At 45.8% G+C, this 26,375-nt stretch overlaps 2 protein-coding genes across 2 annotated transcripts in view; both read left to right on the top strand.

Annotated features, from left to right (window-relative positions):
• The window catches only part of TRPM8 (transient receptor potential cation channel subfamily M member 8), a 144,210-nt gene extending 142,479 nt beyond the window's left edge, over positions 1-1,731 (top strand). Inside the window, exon 26 of the mRNA XM_073217954.1 lies at positions 1,621-1,731. The gene's annotated coding sequence lies outside the window, so the exon portion shown is untranslated. The remainder of the gene's footprint in view (positions 1-1,620) is intronic.
• On the top strand, positions 1,681-16,485 carry SPP2 (secreted phosphoprotein 2). Its single transcript, XM_073217956.1, has 7 exons — positions 1,681-1,819; positions 1,909-2,033; positions 4,453-4,575; positions 5,599-5,706; positions 8,674-8,728; positions 10,208-10,290; positions 16,371-16,485. The coding sequence occupies exons 1-6, from the start codon at positions 1,753-1,755 to the stop codon at positions 10,261-10,263; spliced, it is 534 nt and encodes a 177-aa protein (XP_073074057.1). The 5' UTR covers positions 1,681-1,752; the 3' UTR covers positions 10,264-10,290; positions 16,371-16,485.
• The last annotated feature ends 9,890 nt before the right edge of the window (positions 16,486-26,375 follow it).

Below are 26,375 nucleotides of genomic sequence, written 5' to 3'. Positions count from 1 at the left end.
TTATGCTTCCCTTGTTGGCACTTACATTTGCCTTGTTTAAGACCAGCAAGCGAGAAGATTAGTTCGTTTAAGATATTCTCCTGCCCTATACATAGCAGACACTAAAAAGTATTTACTGACTTCGGTTCTTACTAGCAGTTACCATTTAATGAGCAATTAATTTGCCAAACACTCTTCCAAAGGACTGAGATTTAATCCTTATGTAGTGGTTCATTTTATGTGTCAGCTTGGCCATGCCGTCCCCATGTTTGGTCAAACATTTATGTGGTTGTTTTGCTGAAAATATTTTTCAGGTGAGGTTAACATTTAAGTGAAGACTTTGAGTAAAGAAGATTTATATAATGTTGGGGGTGCTTCACCCAATCAGTTGAAGGCTTTAATAGAAAAAGACTGACCTGAGCTGGAAGAAATTACGCCAGCAAATAACCTTTGCCCTAGAACCACAGCTCTTTCCGGCTCTTTAGCCTGTTGGCCCACCCTGCAGATTTTGGACTTTCTAACCTCCACCACTGCATGAGCCAAACCCTTAAAATAAATCTCTCTGTACAGATATCAATGTATCTATATTTATCTATCTATCTATCTATCTATCTATCTATCTATCTATCTATCTATCTATCTATCTATCACCTATCTATATCTATCTATCTATCTATCTATCTATCTATCTATCTATCTATCATCTATCTATCTATCATCTATCTATCTATCTATCTATCATCTATCTATATCTATCTATCTATCTATCTATCTATCTATCTATCTATCTATCTATCTATCTATCTATCATCTATCATCTATCTATCTATTGATATAAATACCCTGTTGGTCCTGTTTCTCTGGAGCATCCTGAACAACAATAGACCTTACATTTAACTGTTTATGCCTAGTCTATAGTTGAGGAAGTTGAGGTTCAGAGGCAGTGAGTACAATGCCCACAGATAAATGCCTGACAAGTGTGGAGTCCAGATTCCAGTCCAGGTCGTCCCAAGCCACAGACACAGCTTCTTATGCATGAACTTGAAGGAGAACATGGTGACCTGAACATAACACAAATTGCATTTACTGTATCTCTCATTTTTAACAATTCACTGACTAGCTTAAGATCTTACAGTGCATGAGAATCATCAATATGTAAACAGCTGGTCCAGGTGAAGTGCATAAATGTCCATTAGCAGAGAAGGTTGGTGGACAGGAAGGCGTGTCACAGCTTGTTACTGCACACATGTCTTATCTCCTTTACAGCCAAAATTCCCAAAAAGATCTTGAAATAAGCACAGAGTATTCATAAACGGTCAACTACAAGATCTTTAGGAACATGACAGGGAACTAAATGGACAGCAATTTAAAATTAACTGGTTTATTGAACATAAGATTATATCCCTTCCCTCCAAAAAATGAAATTAAAATAAAGAGAGAACTATATGGTTCATATGGATAAAATTGGAACAGAGAAAAACAAATAGCACACATGAGGAGCCTGGGCCTCTTGATGCCTTTTGCCCTGGGCTAACGTCCCACATAGAGGTCGCAGCTACAAAAGCGGCCTCAAACTGGAACCTTTCCACAGGAAAAGCCAGCAGCAAATATTGACCTCAGGATCAATTATTTCTTTTTCAGCAGCTGACTGCCCCAATCAGAGAGAGCAAGCCAGGTCACATGTGACAAAGAAGCTGTTCTCAGGAGCTCTTGTCATCCCCAGGGGCATAGAAACAATCTTGCTGGCTCTGAATTAAAATTATTCTTCTCAGGATGGAGAAGATGGTGATAACGATATTGTTTATGTCTGTTCTTGGAATGAACTACTGGTCCTGTGCAGGTAAGAACTCCATGGCAGGGCCGCTGACGGGGAGCTGTCCTGGCCCATGCACCTTGTCTCCCTGTATCCCGGTGGCTTTGCGTGTCCAGGTTTCCCGGTGTATGACTATGAGATGACTTATGTGACGGAAGCCCTCAACATCTCAATGGCGAAGGTGAATTCCCAGTACCTGAGTCCGTATCTGTTTCGGGTGTTCAGAAACTCTGTGAAACAAGTAAGTGCACATTCCGTCTTCTCATCTCTTTGGACTGCTCTCTGTGTTTTTATCCATTCTGTCAGTTGTTGGGTTCACATTTTTATTTTTCCACTTTAAAAATGTGATAGCTAGTCATCTCTTTCATGCTGTTTTTTGACAGAGAAAGGATTTTATTACAATTATTGTCTTAAGTCTCTGTGAGCTGCTTTGAATGCCATCTCGTCTGCACTGTTTTCCCCTCTGGCCTCATTTCCTACTCCCAGGCATTAGCCCCTGTGCACCCTGCACATCCACTACACGTCCCCATCCTTCTTCCTCTTGAGATGTTTTATTAAGAACTGTTCATTTGTTAGAAATGAGGCTTTTCAAGTCCAGTAGTTCTGCTCCTAATACTTACAGGAAGTAAATTCTGGCTTTCAAGCCAACGAAATCCACCTTCCTTTGTCAATTTGGTGATTGTCTGTTTTCTGTTAGCTTTGGGAAACAGGGAAAGGATACTTAACTTGGGCCTCCAATGACTAACTCTGTGATTGGCAAAGAAAGATAGGCAGAGAGATAAACGTCCTTCAAAACAATGAGAAACTGAGGCAGCAAGTGGCTTTGCTCCTGATTCCCAGGTGGTTTCAAAGTCCTGTGCAACGGAGGAAGAGACATACCCTCAAGCTGGTTCAGGTTAAGATGGGAGGAGGGAAAGATTATGTAGGAAGTCACAGGTCCTGTGCGTAAGAGCTCTGTGCCGCCAGGGCACACAGGAGGCAGGCTGCAGACACGGTCAGGATGACGCAACGCAGGTTCTCCTCCATGGAGGCCAGACGGCCGCTGCTTTCTCTACACCTGTCTGCCCACCTCTCCCATCCCCGGGTGTCCCCTTAGCTCACACGTTGCTTGCTCCTGTCCTACTGCAGAAAGCACATGGCTCATGGTTTTCCTAGCTCCAGTCTCAAAACATAACTCATTCACCTTGACCCTTCTTTAGATACCAGCCTGGTTTCTCATTTCCAGATTCCCAGGAAATTAATCTATTTGTCTCAGTTCTCTCTTCAAATTGGGCAATAGGTCATAAAGAGGATCAGCTGTGTTTTAGCTAGGTGTCCAGTCCAGAACTGGGCTGTCATGGCCTGAGGGGGTCACTTGGCCTGGACATTGTGGTATAGAGGCACGCGGGAGATGTGTGGTCAGCTGCCAAGCTGAAGAGTGAGTTCCTTTTGGAAGGGCCCAGAACAAAGGACCCTCTCTTTGCACGCTGGCTGTGTTGACTTACATCTTTTATATTTCATGAGATACTCTTGTGGTATGGGAAATTAGCATTCTTTTGCCAAGCTTGCAGATGAATGCCTTAGATTTACTTAAATTTAGCTAGTATTCATTACAGAAAAGACTAGTAGTCAAATTAAACGAATAGGAGCATGAGGACAGATCCTGAGAGAGCCTACGACCACACCATAGAAATCTGGGCTGTGGAGATCAGCTAGCGTGAGGCATGGCAATCCAGGGCACATCCCAGCATGTGCGCTGCCTGGTATAGTAGACATGCACCCAGGCACACAGGTCCCTGCACATAAACGCACTGTGCGGGTGCACGTGTGCATATGCGATCCTTACTGAGGACGGACAGGGGAGATGCACTCCGCCTCCAGTGCCCCTTTCTTCTGTCCGAAGTCTGCCTGTTATTGCCTCTCCCAGTCACTCTGAGGGTTCAAGTACATTGGTCAAGTTTCATTCACTTGGGCCCCTTTGTCAACTTCATTTCTTCTCCCTATGGAAGGGAAACCCTCCTCCTTTGATGGCTCCACCGATGTTTTTTCCTTACAAGGAGTGGCTCACATTTTGCTTTATTTTATGTGTTGGTTATTCCTTCTGCAAACACCCTGAAGATGGCCCCCAGTATACCCATTCCCTCCATCCTAGAGCCACGAGAGGTACACTCACGGCAGCGTCCTCAGGAAAGAGAGGAAGGAATAGATCATTGGCACTGAGGGTACGAAACGTTCACAAAGAGAGAAATACAAATGAGCCTGAAACATTTGGAAAGACATTTGACCTATCTGATAGCCAAAAAAGAAATCAGAATTAAAATAACAAGGTGAAAAGGAGAACAAGGTGAGAAAAGGCATCTCAAATACTGTGTAGATTGGTAAAGTTATCTTGGGAGAGCAACTTGGAAATAGGTGTTAGGCATATTTTTCACACATTCAACATTAAAAATAGCAAATAGTTATACCTTTTGGTGTCATCAAGAGCAATGCTCCCTTTGGAGTTAGGACTTAAGTTCTGGTCTCCTTTTTTCCCAGAAGCACTGTATGCCTTTGGTAAAGCACTTTTCCCCCTGGTCCTTAGAATCAGGGCCTGGACTACGTGGGTTGTTAAGACAAACATCTCCAGCACTGCGAACTTCAGAAACACACCGCTGGCAAACTGATGATTTGTTTTCATAAAGGTCGATCTTCTAGATGATGGCAGCTTGATTATAGTGATGGAATTAAGCATCAAAGAGACAACATGCAGGAGAGACTCCGGAGAAGATCCCGCCACCTGCGACTTCCGGAAGGGCTACCTTGCGGTACGTGTGCTGGGAAACACCACCCTCCCAGAAATTAATGTGGGGAAGGGCCTCATCTTCTTCCGTGTCCCGGAGCTGATTCCAAGTCACATGAAGAGCTTGGCTGCTGCCTGGCACCCGGCCACACTGGGGGGCAATGACTGTGTCCACACTGTGTCCCCTGGGCAGGGGTGCTGTGACTCAGTGGGTGAGGACTTGAGCTCTGGAGTCTGTGGTCTTGAGTGATCCTGAGACATTACTGAAAATTTGTTGCTTTAGTTTTATACTCTTTAAAATGGGGATAATAATGGTTCCTGGCAAAGGGAATGTCAAGAAGCCAAAGAAAGAGCTCAGAGACACTTTGAACTCCACTTAGAGTGGATTTACAATGCCAGCTGTGTTCCTGATGCTGTCGTATTTAGTTGCCTACTGTATGATATCAGTCTCCCCCACAAGTTCAGGCTCCGTGGGGTCAGGACCATAGGTGTTCAGTCTGTGTCTCTTGTGACCAGAACACAGTCCAACATGTGGTTACCACCCACGGGCAGGAGTCCCACCTGCCCGGCCCAGCACCCCACACCCACAAGTGTTCTCGAAGGGGTTTCGTTCAGGTGTGCAGGTTTGGACCCTTTTTTTTGTTATTTGTTTAATGAGACTTGACACTGTGACTGTTCTACAAAGGACCCAGTTCCAAGCGTCACAAGCATCTGTTCCTAACAAAATCCGAAGCCGAAGGACAGGAGAACAAAGTCCTTTGGGGATTCATCCCATTTCTTTTTGTTCAAACGGGAAATGATTCAAGGCAGCCCACTCAGGGCTCCTGAAGGGGGTGTTTGCTCTCGCTGGGGACCTCTAGCAAATGCCTAAGAGATCTTTGAGTATTTCATTTGATTCTGCTTTGGTCTTGAGAAATTTTCATGCCTCTGTGGATTTTTCCTCTCTGTCTGCATGATTTTGTGAAGACTTAACTTTGCCTGACCCCTTAGCTCGGTCCTGACCCTTACGAGCTGCTGAAGGTGTAACTTTTTGCTGTGCCTCCTCCAGCCAACAGCTGTTTGCAGAAGCTTGGCGTGGATATCGGCCCTGCAGGCGCAGGAAGTGCAGGTCCGCTGCTTCTGGTCCTCCAGCTCCGAGTCCAGTAGCAGCGAAGAGGTATGACCAGGGTCTGGTGTCCCCGAGGACAGCGCCTCTTCCGGTCTCCGTGGGTCTGTGACAAGCAGACTGGCGTGAGAGAGCCGCCGGAGCATCACCCAGGCTTGGGCAAGCCTAGCTCTGCTTACTCGGCTGGCTTCTCTCTTTTACACCCACTGTCTCATTTCCAGCATCCCCTTCTTTCCCTTCCCTCCCTCTCTCTTTCCCAGAGATTCGGGAAACAGAGTGTAACAATAACAGCAAATCTCCAAAGTATTGGGTCTAAGTGTGCAGCTCACTGGCGTTGTGCTGTGATGTTAGGGAGAGGAGCATTTTGGTGGGACCAGTGTTCAAAACTACTTACCAGCTCGGCAGTCTAGGTCAGGACACTTGACCTTCATGATGTCCACTTCTTCATCTCTGAAATGTCAGGAGTAAAGATCACCTGATAGGTTGTCAAGAGAATCTAGTAAGGTGATGAACATGAAAGATCTGGGCCAACGTCTGGTACATAATAGATGCTCAGTGAATGGCAGGACATTCCCCACCTCCCCTGCCTCAGTTGCACTGAAATTGATTTGTAACAGTACTGCAAAATTTATAATAATGTAAATTTCTAACTTGAAACTATATTACGTATATATGTGTCTGTCTGTTGACTGCTTTCCTTACTAGAACGTGTATCTCTTAAGGGCAGGGAATGTCTGTTTTTGTCGGTCTAGGACAATGTTTGATACAGAGTAGATATGCTCAGTAAATACCTGTTGAATGAATACAAGAAAACTGAGGAAGAAATGGTCAAGAATATGACATAAGGAAGAAGCCTCTTGACTCTACGTAGGGATAAAAATGTAACTGTTACATTTTTTATTTTATTCATAATGGACTAATATTCTTGACTGGTATTTTAAAAGTGTTTCTAACACTATACAGCTGAATCTGTCCAGTAACATCCTTCTCTACTCACATTTTTATCCAGTTTTTCAAGATTTAATTCTGTAGTGAAAATTGCCTCACAAGAGTATGAAATTTCAACTTCAAGAATTATACATACAAGTTAATATTCCCCTATTACTGACATAGCCACACCTTAACTATTTTGTATGAAAGTCCATTTTAGAATTAGGAAGCAGTGAAACTAACAACAGGAAGTCCTGTTAGGAGGGTGATTTTACTGGCGTAAGGAGAACTTTGCCCAGGTTATTAGGCCTTCAGTTGAGCTGAGGTCTAAAAACGCTCAGTTGAGCATAACCTTACTGATTGATCCCATTCACAGTGGCAATTTCTGAGGATCAGTCTCAGGTGGGTTCTGGGCTTTCCAAGGAGCCCTAGTTTAAGATTCTTTCCTGGTGCTAAGGCAAGTGTCAAGAGCCTGCTTCCCAAGAGTCCATTAAATGTCTTGGAAGTCAGATGTGCTTCACAGCTAACACACTTGCACACTTGTGGCCCAGCTAACCCAGGTATGACAAGGTGCAAGCATATCATTTCACAAGTATTTTTTTCATACTGATTTTGCAGTTTATATGGGGAAAGCTAGGGGGATGGGAAGGAGCAAGACAAAGCCCAGTCCTGGCCCTTGTGGAGTTTGTGGATGAGTCTGGGAGCACGTTGTGAGAGGAGAGGATACTGTGGAGGAGGGGGTGCAGAGAGGGAGTTTCCCTGGGAAATAATTGGCATTCAAGCCAAGAACTGGAGGGTGGGTGGATATCAGGACAAAGGGGTCGGCTGTGGAGGGGAAGGAGGAAAAGAGATTCCAAGCAGAAAGAAGATGATGAAGGAGTTCCCTGTAGTTCTGGAGAGGCTGATGGGTTGAAATGGACAGAAATCTGTTACAACTGGAATGAGAAAAATTGGGGGAGAGAGGTGGGGAAATGCAGCCTGAAAGGATGACACTCAGGTCAAGGTGCACCTCACAGGCCGTGTCAGAGATCCCTGGCTCAATCCTAAGGGCTATGGGGCTGGTGATAGAGTTATGAGTAGGGCCCTGACCGAATAGGTGCAGAATAGGTTGGAACTAGGTGAGAGCAGATGGGGTGCTGGAAGGCTGGCAGGGCAGGGAGAGAGGATGTGAACCAGAGCTCGGAGTTATAGGAAGTATGGAGAGAACTGCATTCTAGCTCATCCTGTGACCTTTAACACGACTGAAATGAATTTAACAGCTGGCTGCCTAATTTAACCCCCCTTCCATTTCTGATTTGGGAAGTTGATTGCACAATCCCCCAAATCTGTTGCAATTTTCCAATTGCATAGTGAAGACTACTCACTTTTCTTCCAATCCCAAGTTTGTAAGAAGACTTTGACATTAAGTTAAGTTAGCCTCTGAAACAAGATTTTAAAATAAACTCCTGGCATGCTTTCCCTCAGAGTTTAGAGGATCATGAAGAAATATGAGCAAATAAAAAATAAAAAAATTCCTTAAATTAAAGAGTTTTTCTATTCACAAGAGAAAGAAGAAAGCAGATGGAGATTTAAAGTAATTCCTGGAAACTCTGAATTAGATTTCTTACGTGAAACAGAAAAAGAAATTTAGAAAACAGCTGTTAACCATTTTCACTGAAATAAATGGTGATATTACAGACATGAAGGACAATAGACTAGGATGAATTTAGACATAGAACAAATAAATCATTGTTGGAAGTAGGAAATAGAAGAAATAAAATTGAAAAAACCTCAGAGTAATGAAAATAAAGATCACTTGGAAAATCTATGTTCTATCTTTCTGGTCTACAACATTTGGGAGTATTTTCTGGGTTTAAAGGAAAGCTTTTTAGGCAACTTAGATTTCATGTAAGTTGCTCTTCCCCATGTGCTTTCTTAGACATACATGTCTAATACCATATAAAGTTATTTAATATATTGCCTTCTTTTGTTAAAAATGAATTATATAGTACATCAGAGTCCTCCAGATAATATTTGCATTTTTTTACAGTGTCTTTCCTTTTTCTTTCTTTCATGTGCTGATACGTACTGATGCCTAAATTTACCTAGATGTTTTTTGGGGACACATTGGGATCTTCTAAATGGAGAAACAATTATCTACTTGGTAAATTGAGATCAGTTCTTTTTAATGTTATTTTCTTGAAATGACTTTACATTGAAGCTCTTTGTTATTTGATGAGTCATCTAAAACTGGAAATATCTATACATAACCTTTGGACAATCACAGTAATTCCAAAAAAGAAACATTTTCTTTTATTTTTGTTCCTCTCTTACCAGTAGGCAATAGTGATACAACTTTTCATTTAGGTATCCCATTCTATTTATCCAGATATTTTCCATACATGATTCCATTTGATGACCCCAGCCTCTCTTTCAAATAAACAGGGTAGATGTTGGTTTTCACCTTGAGAGCATCCCCTAACTGAAACATCTGAGAAATATTTGTCCTTGGATTTGATTTTAGAACTAGCCAAAAGCCATATGGAAATAAATGTGATCAATCCAATTAATAACTAACTTGGATGCATTATTAGTTATCTATTGCTCTATGTCAAATTACTCCCAATTTTAGCAGCTTAAAACAACAAATGTTTACTATGTCATAGTTTCTGAGGGACAGGAACCGAGAGGGAGCTTTGCCAGGTGGTTGTCACTCGGGGTGTCTAACAAGGCTGCAGACAAGATGTTGACTGCAGCTGTGATGGCATCTGAAGGCTTAACTGGGGTTGAAAGGTCTATTTCATGGTTGTTGACAGGTCTCAGTTCTTCATGGGCTCTTGGACTAAGGCCTTCAGATTTTTCCCAGATGGACCTTTCTATAAGACCATTTGAATGTCCTCCAGACAGAACAGCTGGCTTCCTCCAGAGAAAGAAATATATATATATAGAGAGAATGCATTAGCATGCCCCAGAGCGTCCAAGACAGAAGGCTGTCTTCTATTACCTAATTCCAGAAGTGATATACCATCACTTCGGCACATTTTACTGATCACACAGAACAACTCTGGACCAGTGTGGGAGGGGAACCAAGAGGGTGAATACCAGGAGGCCATTCCTGGAGCCTGGCTACCACATTGGGAAAATGACATTTGGGATTTAAAAAATATTATATGGATATAAATTAATGTGACTGATCCTTTTTATATACCTCAAAAGGTAATTCCAGAGCTGAATTCTCAAAACACTTTGGGCCCTGGGAACATCACTAACACAGATGGGCAGCCATCCCAGAGATTGCTTTGGACATGACCATGTAACATAATTCAACACGTGTGTGACACGCACTCAGTAGACCTTGTGGACAATGGAGAGACAGACGTGACAGTCCTTGTCCTCCGGGGCTTACAGGAGTGGCAGAGACAGATCTCACATGGAGAGAAATAAGCACTGGGTCCAGCTATGACCCCGCACACAGAGAGAGTGCAGGAAGCAAGGAAGCTGTCACGTTCTCAGGCATTCCTTTGGCAGCACAGGTTCCGGTTCTGGTTCTGGTTCTCGTTAATTCATAGTCACGTCCATGTTGTTGTAGCTCGTGATGTGAATGACAGAGCCTCTACATTCCCTGTCTTTCTTCTGTCTATAGACACCATGAGATACAGCAATGGAAGGTACCCAAACCGCGGCTCAGAGCAGGAGTGATCGCGGGCTTTGAGTAACAGCCTCGAGGTAAGAGGGCACAGTTACAAGTGTGTGTTTAGAACGAGATGCGGCCTGGGGGGAGCGCCTTAGGACTGCTGCTCGCCCACCTCCAAACGCCTGCACTCGCTCCCCAGCTCCCGCCCGCCCCTCCGCCGTCTCATCTCCTCCGGATGCTGCTCCTCCATCACCTCTTCAGTCTCACGGACCTGCCCCCCCATCCTTTCCTGTGGCTTTTGCATTTGTTGCCACTGATGGGATCAGGATTCTCCACTTGAGGAGCAAACGAACAAATGGATCCGCCCATCCTTTGGCCGGGCCTCCCCCCCCAGAAACTGCCTTCCTTCCCTCCTTCCTTTTCTGCAGTTTCTTGACGCGGATGTGGCCTCTGGCTGCCGCCTCCTCACCTCCCTTTCATTCTTCTGCTTTTTGAAAACTGGTTTTTAATCCCTCAGCTCTATGAAATCTTACCTGCCTTCCTTAATCAGAACGTAAATACTGGTGACCACTTGCAATATCTCCTTAGCTCAACTCTTTCCTTCTTACTCCGTCATCTTTTCCGCTTTCTTGACTTTATCAATGGTACGTAATTACTTCCAAATACACACACTTTTGCTGTGCTCTATCCCAACATCCGGCCTTTATAGGAACAGCCTCTGGCATGCCGTGGCCCTGGGGTCCCTGTAAGCCCCCGAAACTCAACCAGCCTCCTTCCCAATTCTCTTTCTTAAAGATGTCACCGTCTGCCTAATTTTCTCAAATTCAAAATTTTAGAGCACCATGGAGTCTTCTTTACCTTTGTCTCCTCCTAACACCCGCAGGGGTCTGCCCTTCCTGGCTTTGCCCACATGTTTTTCTCTGGCACTGGCCCATCCTTTCATCACTGTCACCCCTGAACCATTGCACGGTTGTTGCCTCAGGTCCTGATCCTGCCGTGCACCTTGCACGGTGTCCCCGGGTTTATCTTGACACTCTGATCCGCCCACGTAAACCCCCTGCCTCCCGCTTCACAGGACAGGCCAGGAGTGTGCAAAAGGCAATCACAGAGCCGAGAGAAAGAACAGCCTAACTGCCACCAGTGCCGGGAGTTTCACCATATATGAATTCCCAGCCCCTAGGGATGGGAGCAAATGCGGCAAGGTGTTTTTAAAGGCTCCCAAGTAGTAAGGAAACACATGAAGGGCACACTTTAAAGGAACCCTCAGATGCAATTATAGGGATTGATTCAGTGCACACTCTTTTTACACACACACAGGCTAATAATAAAGCGGGAGATTCCACAAGCTTCCCATTTCCCTAACACCGTATGTGCTCAGAAGAAAGTCCGAACTCCCTCATGTAGCCCACAGAGGCCTTGGAGATCTGCCCCTGCCCATTTCTCTAAGCCACCTCTCTCAGCCCGCCCCTAGGCTCTGCTGCGGCCTCTGCCTGGACCGTCCGCCCTGCCCCTTCCTCCTCACCATGCAGGCCTCCCCTCAGTGTCGCTTCCGTGTGTACCTGCATGGGCCTCCCTAAAGTCCTCCTCACAGGGCACTGCAATCCTTGCCTCCTCTGTGAGCCCCCCGGCTCCACCCCACGCCCCAGGGGCTGGGCTCAGTGACCCTCTTGTGTCCCCTAGGGCCCTGCGCAGAGCCTGGTGCCCCGTAAGCATTCAGCCGGTCACTTGAGTGGATGACAGAATCCTTCACTTTGGGTTCTTGAGATTCTGTTATCAAAACACAAGCTAAGTATATACTAGAATTAATTTTTACCTGCTGGAATCTGAAGGAAGTCACCTGGCATTTTACTAAATTAGAAGGCAAATTTACCAATGAGGCTGTGTTGGATGAAAGGTGCAAATGGTGGGTTTTTATTCTACTCTGTGTGAACCCTAAAAAGAAAAACAAGCTTCATTCTGAGATCAAAAACTACTCGTGAAGAAACAAACTCATTATATTCCTTTTTAATAAATTTAAATAATTTCTTTTTGCTTTATAAAGCATCTTCGGGTTGGGTAAGGGCATAAATAGAATTCTCAATGAATTGGCTATATTTTATTTATTAATAATACAATTATATTGGGCATGTACACATATGCGTATTGCAACACAAATTCATGGTCTGATTTCTACAAAGAAATTAATCACTTAAAAAATGTCTCTTGAATGGCAGCACAGATGAAAGGCCAAGTACTGCCACCCTGGCTTGGGTAATGGCTTGGGACTAAGTCCCAGTAATGTCCCTGCCCTCCTGTGACCTGCCGCAGGGCAGATTTCTACACTGTGCTCTGAGTTTCCTAGAAATATAGAGTGAGTCTGGTGAGGCCAGTGCAGGGGATCTAGAGTGGGGGCGGATCCTCGGGGTCCGGAATCAGCTGGCCTGGCTCTGGGCCTCCTCTGCCTCTTAGGAGCTGCGACACGGTAATCCAGTCCCTTAACCTCTTGGCCTCAGATCCTTCAAACGTTTATTATTATTTTTTACTTGTTTGTCCTTCCTAGGCCATGAACTCCTTGAGGATGAATGACCTAGTCATTCTTCTTAATATTTTAATTTAATGTCATAAGGCTAAGAGCAGCATCTAGACTATAATGAAGGTTCAATCAGGTTGTAAGGAAGGAACGAACAAATTCATGAAAGCCTGGAATCCTCAGAACCTGGCTCAGTTTCTGGAACAGAATAAGAGCTGAGTAACTGTTTTCGTAATTTAATAAACACTGTAGTGGGATTCTTTCTGTTTGGTAGAAAATAATTTCATATATAGGAGTGGATAGTGAAAGGTATATTGAATCAAAGAGCTTTGAAATATTTTCTTATGTGCTACTCTAAAATGGGAACTACAGAAAAGCAGGTCCAAACTGTATGTTGAAAAGGATCTATTTGGGGGTCTCACATTTTCTTGACCTCTAATAGCTGGAATAATTCAGAAGTTTTAATTATTCCAAGCCACCCTGAACACATGCAAACCACTCAGGTCTTTTCCTTTATGCTACAATGTTGATTCATGTGGAATTCTTGAACTCTACCCTCAAATGCAGCAAAGGGGCAAATCCCAGTGAGGCCTTTTGTCAATAATTGCATGGTGAAAAGAATTAGTCTCACAATTTCATCAGTGTGTTCAACAAATGTTCATGGCATGCTGACTTGGTGCCTGGCTCATGCAGCAATGGCCAGAACTCTGGAGGATCCCTGGGTCTGTTTGGATTCTCCATATACACTGTCTCACACAATCTGGTAACAATCCAAGTGGAGTTCGTCATTATTGTCTCTGCCGAGGCCCCTGCTCTCAGACGGGGCACCGGGATTGGGACTTAGCTCTTGGTGTCTGCCTGTCTCCGAAGCCTCACTTTTCCATCTTGTGGCGCTGCAGTTCCTGCCAATATCTCTGTATTTAGAAAATAGCACGAGAGGGGCCAAACCTCAAGGATTATTTGCTTACGATACTTTTGTCATGTGTTGGGTGAAGCTGCATATGTAGTAGCCAGCTAGGAGGTAATGCTTCTGATTGACCGCAAGTGTTGATGACGTGCCGATCCCTAACTATGTGGGAGGGCCGGCCCTGATTCATGGGCCTCTCATGGGCCTGCTGAGTGATTTCTGTGCTCAGGTACCGGACGCATCAGTGACAACTCCTTGTCATGCTCTCCCATGACCACCTACCTCCTTGGGCAGCCAGAACCCCCACCTAAGAGAGAGAGAAGACCCAGCCAGGGCTCAGAGGTGGGAGCCTGCCTACGGGGCTGTACTTACCCTCTGCTCTGACTCCCACCACTGTATATGCCTAGCAATTACTTCACCAAGTATGGTCTTTTCTGATGATTTGTGGTAGTTATGATCTATAAAGTTGCTGCAAACTTTGAATTAGTGACAACTGAACCATTGTTCCTATGGGAAATATGGGGTTTGGTTCCTGCAAGCCTCTACTGATACTTCATCAGCCAGTCAACACATAACCTTGTTTTATGAATGTCTTTATTTAAAGATGCCTTTTTAGTATGGATTGTTGCTTCATTAGTATTGAGCTCATGACCAACAGCTCTGTAACTTGTGCCCAAACAGAGCTTATCTAACACATATTTTCTCCATGAGGCACATCACAGCCTTCACTTTGTTTTATCATTTCACTTTGGTCGTTTTTGACATAAACGTCCTAGCAACAATAAAGCCCTGATATTTATTGAGCACCTAGTATACCACAGTCATGGTGCTCAGAGCTCTTCTCAATTATTTAATGTAATCCCCCAAACAACCCTGTAGGTCTGTATTATCATCCTTCTGTTAATTTTTTTTTTTACTGAAGTGTGGATGATATACACAGCCTTCTTGCATTAGGAGCACTGGCTGGCACTTCAGCACATTTGGGGGCCATTGCAAACAGCAAAATCACCGACGAAAAGCACAAACATGCAAACACTTGCCACTAAGTAGACTGCATGCAGGACTCCTGTGTACAGTGGGCGAGTGGGAGCAGGAAGGCAGGGTGTCCCCTTGTTTGAGCTCAGCTGGCAACATGCACACTGTGAGACTCAAATTTTTTGCCACTCAGATGCATGTTCTGAAATGAATGCAAAAGGCATCAGGAGTACTGATTTGGTTACAAATAAATCTTAGCAAGTAGATTTAATTTAGCAGATTATGGCAAATAATGAGGCTCGACTGCACAGCAGTCCCCCGACTCCTAGCCCACTCCTGGCATCCCCTCAGTCTCTCTTACTCCCTGTCCATCTGGTTGAAAGGAAAGCCATGTGCACGTGCTGCCTCCGGGGCTGCTCTCTACGGTCTCTCGGGCCGCCGGCTCTGCCCAGCCCTGTGTCCTCCCCTTTGTGTCCTCCGACTCCTCCATCCCTGTGCCCCCTGAACCTCATGGCTGAATTTGATGCTTCTTTCCTGAGATGCTCTGGTCTTGGAGACCGCCTCCCCTGGCCCTCCTCTCAGCCAAGACTTCTCTTTATTGTTTGTTCACTGGCTCTTCTCCTCCTGTCCTCACATGGTGGTGCTCCCCAGGGCTCCGCTGCGCTCTGCCCCCACTCACTGTCCTCCCTTTCCCGGGCCATCCCAGCCACCCCGGGGCTTGATATCCACCCGTCTGGGGTTATTCCAACCTCTACTTCCATACTGTGCCTCTAGCCTGAACTCTGGGCTTGATGAAACAGCCTGCCAGACACTGGCGCCCGGGTATGCCTCTCCATGCTCGGAACAGAGTTCTTCCCTCCGGACTTACCAGTGCATCTTCCCCATTACCGCTCCTGCCTCGTCATCTCTGGCGGGTGTGGTCAGCATCTTCCTAATGGCTTCACCTTGTCCCCCTCAAGTCCCTTCCATACTGTCCCCAGAGTGATGTTGGCACAGTATTTACAGGTCAAATTCCTGCTCTCCTTGGGGGTAGACGTGAGGGCCCTGTCTGCATTCCCTGTTTCTCTCTGCCAGCCCCCGGTTGGGTCTGCCCTCCACCCCCAGGCCCCTGCCACTGGACCACAGTGCCCTGCCCGCAGCTGTGCTCAGAGTCCAGCCCACATGTCTGCCCCAGGAGGCCCTTTCCTCCGGGTTTCCTGCACACGAGCATCTCTGGAATCACATTTACCAGGCTATACTCTATTTCTCTCCTTTCTTTCTAAGATTAGGGCTATACCTTATTGATCTTTGTAACTCCCAATAAATACTCAATGTGTACATGTTTATTGAGTGGATGAGTGGATGAATAAATGAAAGAAGGAAGGAAAGAACAGTCCCCCTTCTAGCCCCAGGCCCACAGATGCCCACTGAGGCCAGCTCTCTGCTTGCTGGCTTGGCTGAGTCCCCCACCTCCCGTCCACCCCCCCGAACCCCAGCCCAGCCCTGGCTCCTGCTTTGTCGCAGGACCCCTCGGTCCTTCCCTTCTTCACCCTTGAGCTTCCTTTCAGGGGCTGCGTCTCTGTGCCCTGGCCCCGATCACCTCCCCCTTTCCCCTGCAGGTGTCTCTCACCCTTTTCTCTGTTCAAGGAGGTGGCTGCTTTGTACAACTGCTCCAGTCTCTGGGCCCATCTTGGCTTCCACTTTGGACAGTGTGCAGGAGCCCTGGGTCCTGCCCCTCAATAGCCAGAATGTGGAGTGCTTGCCGCAGGTGCTAATTCCCCTTGTTTTCTCTCTTTTAACAGCAAAATGCATTGGAAGGAATAGAAGTTCCAATGAAGAAAGAAGACACTTCATGAGTTGTATAATCTTTCTTTTGATTGGTTCCAGTCCTGAATAAATAAATGTCTTTTTTCCCTTTATTGTTACCTGATTTAAAAAAAATAGGAGTAACTATCAAATGTTTAGCTAAGAAGCTGATGATGTGAGGAAATGGGTATTAGCTAAGGATTTTAGTTGAAGATGCATGGTGGCCCTGTTTAGCGTAATTACATCCCCATGCCCAGTTTTAGATTGACATACAAGGCTCATAAAGTCCTTGTTCTTAAAGGGCAGTTAGTCCCAGGCAGCTTGGTGTGGAAAGAATGTTTTTCCCTCTGTGACTGATTTTAACTTTTAAGAAGAAATCATGCAGTGATTGAGGGATGAAAGGTGGTCCCTCCCCACTCCAGATGCCCCCCTTGCTTCTCTGGATTTGATTTCTCAGGTCAGGGGCTCCACAGCAAAGTCAGCTTTCCACCAAAGCATGTATTTCTAGAAAAGCCCCCAAGGGCTGCAGTCTGTGTCCCCAAGCCACTTCCTTAGAGAGGCACCCCAACTTTACTGTTGTCCCTGGAGCCAGGCCTTTCTGTGACCAGCCCACTGCAGGAATGACTGAGCCCTGGGAGGATTATAGGATGTGAATCCCCAGCCCAAACTCGGGCCCTCGCCAGTGAGATGGAGACTCATGCACGTCATTTCCCACAGCTCTGAGCCCTGAGAGCTGCTTCCTGGATGGACAACACACTAAGACATAACTGGGCATTCGCACCGTGACGTAGACGTGGCTGTTTATTGCCGCTCTGCCTGCTCCGACTTCCCAGTGTCTTGCAGGGCTGGCACCGGCCTCACCCCTGATAGCCTGTGTCTTTCGGCACTTCCCTTGATATTCCCATACACCTAATTTTTATTTCAGTTTTAAGAGCAGCTTGTCAAGTTATAAAAAAGGGTGTTTTAATACTTTAAACCAAACCAATTACATCAGATTTATAGATTATTTTGAAAAATTGACATCTTTAGACTTTTGAGATTTATTCTGTAAGAATAAGATATATATTTCCTTTTACTGGAGTCTTCTTTTGTGTTTAAGTGTTTGGGTTTTTTTTTTTGGTGTGTTTGGCATATTTCTTTTAAAATTTATGTATTGGTATTATTGTTTTTATTGTTATTATAAATGAGATCTTTTGCATTATGTCTTACAATATTACAGTAATATATATTAGGTTTTTGCATGAATTCTTATATTGTTTTTAATAGAATTTCATTTGATATTTCAGAGTATTCCATGAATATAACATAACTTCTGCAAATAATATTAATTTTTCCTCATCTTTATCATTTTTTTAATATCGCTTCTTTCTTTCTCCTATTTTTGAGTCTATTCAACTTGTTTTGTTCCCTACTTTAATAGTCTTGAAAGAAACAATTTAGTGACTCACCATTAAGCGCAACATTGGCCTCTGGTTTGGTGTAAGGGAAGTTTATATTTTTAATCATATTATCAATCCTTCTACTGTTACTAATTTATAACATAAATGTATATTTTCGCTTTACCGAATATATTTTGAAATTTATCTTTTTTGAATTTGAATTTTAGAATTTAGGATTTGTCTTTCTTCTTCAGTATAATAAGTTATGGTGAATTATGTTAACATAATCCTATACTGAACCATCTTAGCATTCCTGGAACAACCCCACTTGGTCACGGTTTGCTATTCTTTAAATATGCTGGTGGATTCTAGTTGCCACTGCTTCGTTAGGATGTTCACATGAACAGTCAGAAGTGAGCATGACTTCTAGTTTATTTTTGTTCTGTATCTGGTTTTGGGATCAATGTTGCGAGACACAGCATATCTTTACAGTCTGTACATGGCTCCTGCCCCTGCCCACCAGCTCACGCCACCATTGTCTAAGAGAGGAACGTCTGTGGAGGGCAGGTATGATTCTGTCAAAGAGGATATTAACTACATATAGAGTAACTTAAATATTCTGTAATTTGCCAATCTCTGAATTTACCAGTCTTCCCCAACATTTTTGCCAACCCATTGCTTCCACTTCTAGAGCCAGAGAAGAATAATAAACAAACACTGGTCCTGAAACCTCGAATATTTGCTTAGCAATTATCACAGGTCCTGGGGTGGGAGTCTGCTGGGTAGTGCATCTGGCAAAGGCAGTGTGTTTGTTCTGTGAATGCGTTCATCGGGATCATGAGAACCAGCACCGTCCCTGAGGACAGTGACCGTGCCCTGGCTCAGCCGAGGCCCCTCTAAGCACAGCTTCCCTGGGTGGTAGCAAGCCAGCAGGAAGAGAAACACTCTTAGCAGGGAATCTGGCAGTTGGCAGCAGAGGAGACTTCATAAAAGGTACCGACAGAGAGCGCAGGACCCACACACTCTGTACAGGCAGCTGAGGCTGTTTCTAGAAGAGATATGATCTAGTTCCCTTAGGCCAGAATTCAGGTAAGTAATTTTCTGTTAACCAGAGACCTGCTGGCTTTCCTTTGAACAGCACATATCTGTCCTCAATATCACCTCCCAGCTTCCATCTCTATAGCAATCCCCACGTAAGACAAAAACAGCAGCAAACTTCTCTATAAAAATGTCATCCTGCCATTTGGAGGCCGGCAGCAGAATGACTTTGTCCCCTTTCCAGAGGCAGGTGTGACCAGAACCAACCTACCTGGAGTGACGTTTTTATTAGGAAATCATCAGCAATGTCGACAAGCATAACAGCGGTGCATTACTGGGTGCCCCTGGGACAAGTGATGCTCTGTGGAGGGACTGCATTTACCTTTCTCATCTCTTCACAGCTTGGATGAAAGGTTGCCCAGAGTTCAAATATTTAATGTTCTTCCTTATTTTCCATCCCTCGAAAGTCTCAGTGAGGCTTGGCCTGTTCCTCCCTTGCCCAGAGTATTGTGCACGGAAAGCTGCACAGCCGGGCTCCCCTTTGGGGCTGCCTCTGCCTGAAAATCCTCCTCAAGTTCGGGGCGGCTTCCTGGGGGATTTTGTTTTCTGTTATTTTCCTTTGCAGATGGCAGCAAGAAATTTAGTTTTGATCATAAGATTAATTTTATACTCATTTTGCAATATGTAGTCTGACTTCCTCTGACTATGGGGCGTTTGTGGCCCAGAAGTGGGACGGGGCAAGGTAGGGGCCACCTACAGAATGTTCTGCGCCGCAGAGGCAGAGTTCTGGCCTTTTAAGATGACACCCAGGTTGATCAACTCTGAATTTTCTGCGCTGACTCTTCCCTTCTTGCCCTGTTTTCTTTCCTCAACATCTGTCTTCTGTTTCCCTGGACTGTGATACATCCGGTGCTTAGGCAACCCGAGGAAGGCAAAGCTGAGGATTTTTCCATCTTACTTGCCCATCCTGTGTGAAGAGCTCTGTTTTATGAGAAGAGCAGATTTGAACCAAGGGGAGGATGAGTGTGAGTGGGGTGGGTGGGAGAAGCCCGTAGGGGCTTTGGCCGTGGCTGCAGCTACAGAGGGCAGGGATGGGGGCTGGGTGGGTGAGCTCAGGGGCTTGGGACACAAGGGGCTTAGCACATGGTGGGAACTGGTGCTTCCTAGTGTCTCTCTGGAGCTGACTGGTTAGACTTGCCCACAGCGGCAGCCCAACATTGCTATGCCCTGCAGTTTCCCTAGCTGCTGCCCATGGCAAGTGGCCTGCACATAGTGCTGCATGGCCGAGGGCCCAATCATGGTTGCCATGGAAGCAGCCATGGCCTCGGGGGCAAGCAGCACATGAAATCTCTAACTGGGGTCAGGCAGTGAACTGCAGGGAGTCGCCAGGGTCATGTGCAGACAGGTAAGCAAGGACGGGTCCCACGGCATTAGACACATCACAGAAATTATAACCTCCACCCACCCTGGGAACTCTGAGAGAAGAGTCCCAGATGTAACCCTCCACCTCCTGCATTCACTGGCTAGAGCCATCTCATCAGAACAGCAGGTAGTTTCTGCTATCTCTCTGGTTTCTTGTGGATACTCCAGTCCTGAGAGCATCAGCAGCTCATCCTGCCAAAGGAGTGGACTCCCCAGCCTAAGAATCCATCTTCCCAGAGGTGGCCATGGGCAGAGAAGGGGACCCACCCAAACCTGCTCCTTCTGATGGCTTTGCCAACCCTATTTATTGACATGGCACAGCAGGCGGTCAATGAGAGAAGCCCTAAGGCTGAGACCCTCAGGTTTCTCAAACCCACGCATGCTTGAATTTGCATATTTATCCCAAAGCCATGCCCTTTCTGTCCTTTCTTCTCCCTTTCTACCTACCCTCATCTCTGCGCTCCACTTGTAAGGTCTTCTGCCTCAGCCCTGGGCGGGCCTCGGAGCTGATTTCCTGCTTGCCTAGCTCAGCCTTGTCCAGCCCCTTCCTGTGTTCTTGTGCCCTTATAATGTCAGGTGGGGTGTGTGGTTGGTCCTAATGTGTGTTGGTTCCAGTATTTTCTTGTCTTGGTAGTAAGTTGCATTAGCATTTCTCCTTCTGCAATCCAAATTAGGCAAAGTATCAAACATTTATTTTCTATTATCTTAGAAGTCAGGGTTGCAGTGAGCTGAGCTTCCCTCTACCCCTGTCCTTTGTTGTTTTGTTCTGTAGGTTTGTTGTGACTGAACACTTAGTCTGGTGACTAGAAGGAAATTCCTTTTATAAAAAGATCCTGAACCAATGTCACAGGGCCAGCCGCGCTGGGAGAACTTTGGTATTAAAAATCATGTTAGTTTCCAATTGCTCCTGGAGCACAAACTTAGTGGTTTAAAGCAACACAGATGCATTTATAGTTCTGAAGATTAGAAGTTCAAAATGGGTCTCCGGGGGCAAATTCAAGGCATAAGCAGAGCTGTGATCCTTCCGGAGGCTCTGGGGAGAATTCATTTCCTTGGCTTTTCCAGCTTTTAGAGATTGCCTTCATTCCCTGGCTTGGGGCCCCTCTCTCTGTCTTCAAAGTGCAAAACTCTAGCTCTTTCCTCCGTGGTCACCTGGCCTTTACTCTGACCCTTCTGCACCCATTTTGCAAGGAAGCTTGTGATTACCCTGGGCCCACCCACGTATTTCAGGGTGCTTTTATCTCATGATCTTTAATTTAACCACATCTGCAAAATCCCTTTTACCCTGTAAGGTAACATCGTTACAGATTCTGGGGGTGAGCATGTGGACATATTTGGGGGACCATCATTCTGTCGGCTGCAACCACCCAATCAAATCACTGAATAGCTGTTATTTATTGAACACTGCAAACCAGCCGGGCGCTCTACGTGCACCCCACCATTTAACCCTTAAAGTAACACTATTGGGTCACTACTGCCACTATCCCAATTTGACCAGTGAGGAAAACATAGCTTAGAAAACTTGGCCCATTGTTGTAAGAGGCAAAACGCAGGTCTTATATCTCAGCTTTCTGAACTCAGGTCCCTCTTCTCTAAAACAGAACAAAAAAGGGGATGGGGTGGGCAGACAAAAGCACAATAAAATCTTTAGGTAAGTTATCAATGGGTTTGAGGTTCTCTCAGTAGATATTAAGCAAAAAGGATGCTGGCCAACCTGTTGACTTCAAGGACCTCTTGGGCCACTGGCCACTGCCAGTTCTGGCTTCTTACAAAGGCACTGCACGCCCACCCAGCAGTCCCGTGACAGACATGCCTGAGCCTCCATAAGCCAATCTGGGGGGCTTGGTTCTCGGAATCTGCTGCGGAGACTCCGTGCAGGTAGGGGTGGGGAGCCGTTTTACCCAAAGCACCCTGTAAAACACTCCCAAGGCAGCCTGCCTGTTCTCTTCCCCCCAGACTGAAAAAAGCCTGGAGTTCTCAGCTTATGAAATGAGATGAGGAATTGGGTGCACTCCAAGTTTTCCTTTGCCTGTGACCTTAGCCTTCTTTCTCAGGATATCCAAATAGACAACCCTTGGCTGTCACTCAACAGAAAACTGGCATCCCTAAACAAAACCTACCTCCGAAGGAAAAACAACATTAATAAACAGATAAGATGTGCAAGCCTGATTTTTCCCTAAAGCGGGGTGAGGTGGAGGGAATGGCTTCAGGGTGAAGTGGAGGGGAGAGAAGGAAACCTAATGTCTCCTTGGGCGCGGGGCTCCAGGGCGCTCTGGGCGGGAAAGCGCCAGGTGGCAGAATCTGCCCAGCAGGCTCTGGGTGTTTGCGGTGGGGTTCCCCCGGGGCTGGGGTAACTAGGTCGCGGGTAAATCGGGAAATGTGTGTCGTCTGTGGGTACAGCACAGACCCCGCTGCTGTTCTTTGTCAAAGGCAGAGCTCTGCACGGTGGCTGCGATGGCTGCCTGCCTGCCTACAACCCCCACCTCGCCTTCCTCTCCTCTTGTCTGCTTTGCCCTGCGTTTCTCTCTGTTGCCTGCCTGGGCCAGGATCTGGGGGGGCCATCATGCCTGCTGCTCAGACGGCGGGTGTGGCTCCTGCTTTGCGCTCCAGCCTCCTGTCAGGTGAGGGACCTTCTGCTCTCAACTTCAGGTGTTAGCGTTGGTGGTAGCAAAACTCGCATTTTCAAGAAAATGCATTGCAATTTAAAAGGAGGCATTAAATTAATAATTACATAAAATGCACACAAAGTCCCATCACATACGTTTGTCTCTTGAGTTCCTTTTAAAAATCTGTTGTGGAAATCTTCCTTTAACCAAGAATGAGAATGCTGGCTGCCCACTCCCTTCCTTTCTGATCACTCGCAGGTAAAAAAAACTCTAATTAATTTTAGGCTTCAGAGAGATTTATGCATTTAATGAGAATAATGCCACTTATGTGGTATTTGCATGTTATATGCAATGTACACTCTTCACTTAGGTCCTATGACACAGTCCTGATTCCAAGCTGAGGGTCGCCTTTTCTCTCCCACCTCAGACGCGGGTGGGGCGGAACCTGCAATGGGGATGGGCGTGGTTACCTGTTCTCACCCCTTGACCTGGAGCAGAGGGGGGCTGAACCGTTCTTAGGGACTGGGTCGCCTTGTGTCCTGTGGCTTCGTACACTCGCAGTCGGTTCTTCCACTCAGGGCTCTTCAGAAATACCCTCGGCTCCCCTCTCTCCTGGGGATCCTTTGGCCTGGGCCCGGAGTGCACACAGTCCCGTTCCGAGTGGTCCCTGTGACTCTTGCTCAGCCCGGGGGCATCCTGCGTCACACCCCGCCCTCCTCCAGATCTCCCTTCTCCCCAGCTTCCCTCGCCACCCTGACCTCCGCCCCATGCAGCCACACTGCTCTGACTCACCACGACCCCATGCCTGCAGTCCTGGGTTGAATAATGTCCCCACAAATTTACATCTTCCAAGAACCCCAGAATGTGATTTCATTTGGAGCTAGGGTCTTTGCAAGGTGTAATTAGTTAAAATGAGGTCATCCCGGAGTAGGGGAGCCCGAATCCCATGATCGGTATTCTTATAAGAGGGGAAAATAGACGGAAGAAGTCCATACGATGGTGGAGGCAGAAATTGGAGTTTTGTGCCTACAGGCCACGAATGCCACGAACTGCCAGGCAGCCAGGAGCTCAGAGAAGGGCACGGACAGACCACTGCTCAGAGCCTCCAGAGGCACCCAAGCCTGCTGAGGCCTTGCCGAGCGCTTCTGGCCTCCAGAACTCCTTCATTCCCTTTGAAATTCTGTCTATGGAGGTAGCAGCAGGGTCTTTTCACACTCATTTTGATTCCCCAATTCTGGGAGGACTGTACAAAATTTATATACCACCTTTCTGACTAATTGCAGTAAGTTGAATTGTACCTCCCAGAAGACCCGTGAATGTGACTTTATATGGAAAAAGGAACTCTGCCAGTGTAATTCATTTAAGGATCTCAAGATAATTGCCCCTTGAATTTAGGGTGGGTCCTGAACCCAGTGGCAGGTGTCCTTAAGAAGCGGGAAGGCACCGAGACACCCAGGGAGGGGCCATGTGAACACAGAGGCAGGGATCAGGGCCTTGTAGCTTCAAGCCAGCGAGTGGCTGGAGCCACCAGCAGCCGTGGCCACCAGCAGCCAGAGCTGCCAGCAGCCGACAGAGGCGAGGCAGGATTCTCCCCGGGAGCCTTGGTGGGAGCGCAGTCCTGCCCACACCTTGATTCGGGGCTTCTAGCCTCCACAAGCATGACAAATGAATCTGTCACTTAAAGCCTCCCAGCTGCAGTAATTTGTTATGACAGCTCTAGAAATCTAACACATTAATTCTATTGCAAACATTTTCCCCTTGTGGTAATTATTTCTAGTGACAGCACACTATTCTGCAGTATGAGGAAGCCAATCAACTCTCCGTTGTAAAATATTTAATGTTTGAAAACTGAACTGATGAAATAATAAGGAATTAAACTCACTTGACCATGCAGTTTGAGCATCTGATGATTTCCTCAGGAAAATTTCCTAGAAGTCAAACTACTAGGTGAAAGTGTGTAGCTTCTGCTTCGTATGTGCTTTTCTTGAATGAAGCCTGTTGCTCAAGGCCTGTAATCTCTGTAAATATTATTTTATACTGGTTGGTAAGAGACACGTAATAACTCTGAGTCGTTTATGTAACGAAGCTCACAAATGTTCTCCTAGTGAACATGACAACCAACCAAGCCCCTGAGGTGTGCCCTAGCGCTCGGCCTGTCTGGGCTGCCCATCTGTTATATTTTAGTCACAGCCGGCTCATGTCCCTCAAATTTAGGTGCCAACTGTGTACTAAAAATGTGCTTCTTCACGTCTTTGTTCCTTTTTTTTTTTTGGTTTCAACTCCAAAAGCAAACCCTGCAATATAGCAAATCACGCTGCACACAAAGAATAAGAGAGATGTGGGTCAGGCCCTCCTCGGTATCCAGCACTTGATGACAGAGGCTGCTGGCGGAATGGCGGCCCGAGAAGTCACGGGGCCTCTTTGTTCGGAAGGCGTTAGCGAAGACAAATCAGTGAAAACTGTATTTATCTGGAGTCAAAGGATCTGGGGGTCAACGGACGGAGGTATATCCGAACGACTTACACAAATGTGACCTGTCGGCATCAAGGCAGCTTTCCTCCCAGAGCACTTCTTTGGCTTCTCGCGGGTACCATGGTGCTACTCCGACTGCCCAGGGACATATACAACATGAAGCACTGTCTCACCCAGAGGATCCTCAACAGCATTAGCATTAATAATTTTCCTAATTTGGGAAGACTTACCTCTTAAATGAGAAGTGATAATAGAACTAATTAACATTAATCTCCAATGACTACATGGATACTCAGACCACCCCCAGCACATGAGACATTTGAAGAACTTATTTATGTAAACTCCAAATAATAAAGGAAGGAATTAAACCCTCTAAAACTGGTTTCAAGCCAACATCTTAACAATTATTATGTCTTTCTCAGTAAACAAGATATTAGCATAAATTACATAACTTTATTGAGGTTAAGTTATAGATTCAAGTCCTTTATATTTCCATGGCACATCCCTTCCAACTAGGCTTTCAAGATGCCGCATCCCCCATTGTAGAAGAACGTCTACATTTCTGTGATCATACACTAATAATTGTTTTCCTACAGCTCACTAGTTCTTTATATTACTTCATTAACGTTAATAACCAAGCACTATAGACACACAAGTAGAAATGGTCTGAACCATCCTATGAGTCATCATCTTAATCCTAATTGCCCTCCCACCGCTACAAATTCTTTATATAATAGATGGAATCAACAAGCTTTCCTTGACTATTAAGCCCATAGGTCACCTGTGATACAGAAGCTATAAGTGTACCAGCTATGAAGACTTAAGCTTCGCTTCCTCTCTCCTTCCTACATGAGACCTAAAGCCGGGGGAATTGTGAATACCAGAAGCTGACCACCCAGTGGTCCTGCCTGTGGAGACCACAATCTGAATATTAATCTCATCAGAAGATGTCTTAAATTCACAAGCTGTTCCTTTCTTAGATCTAAAGACAGATGCTATTCCCATCAACTCAACCAAACAACCCTGATATCCACCCTACCAGGCTTACGCCATGGACAATGTTCAGAAACATGTGGGTCAAACC

The sequence above is a fragment of the Manis javanica genome, chromosome 12, assembly GCF_040802235.1.
Source record: "Manis javanica isolate MJ-LG chromosome 12, MJ_LKY, whole genome shotgun sequence".
NCBI lineage: Eukaryota > Metazoa > Chordata > Mammalia > Pholidota > Manidae > Manis > Manis javanica.
The sequence above is the reverse complement of the archived record's forward strand: the minus strand, read 5'-3'. Positions and strand labels throughout refer to the sequence as shown.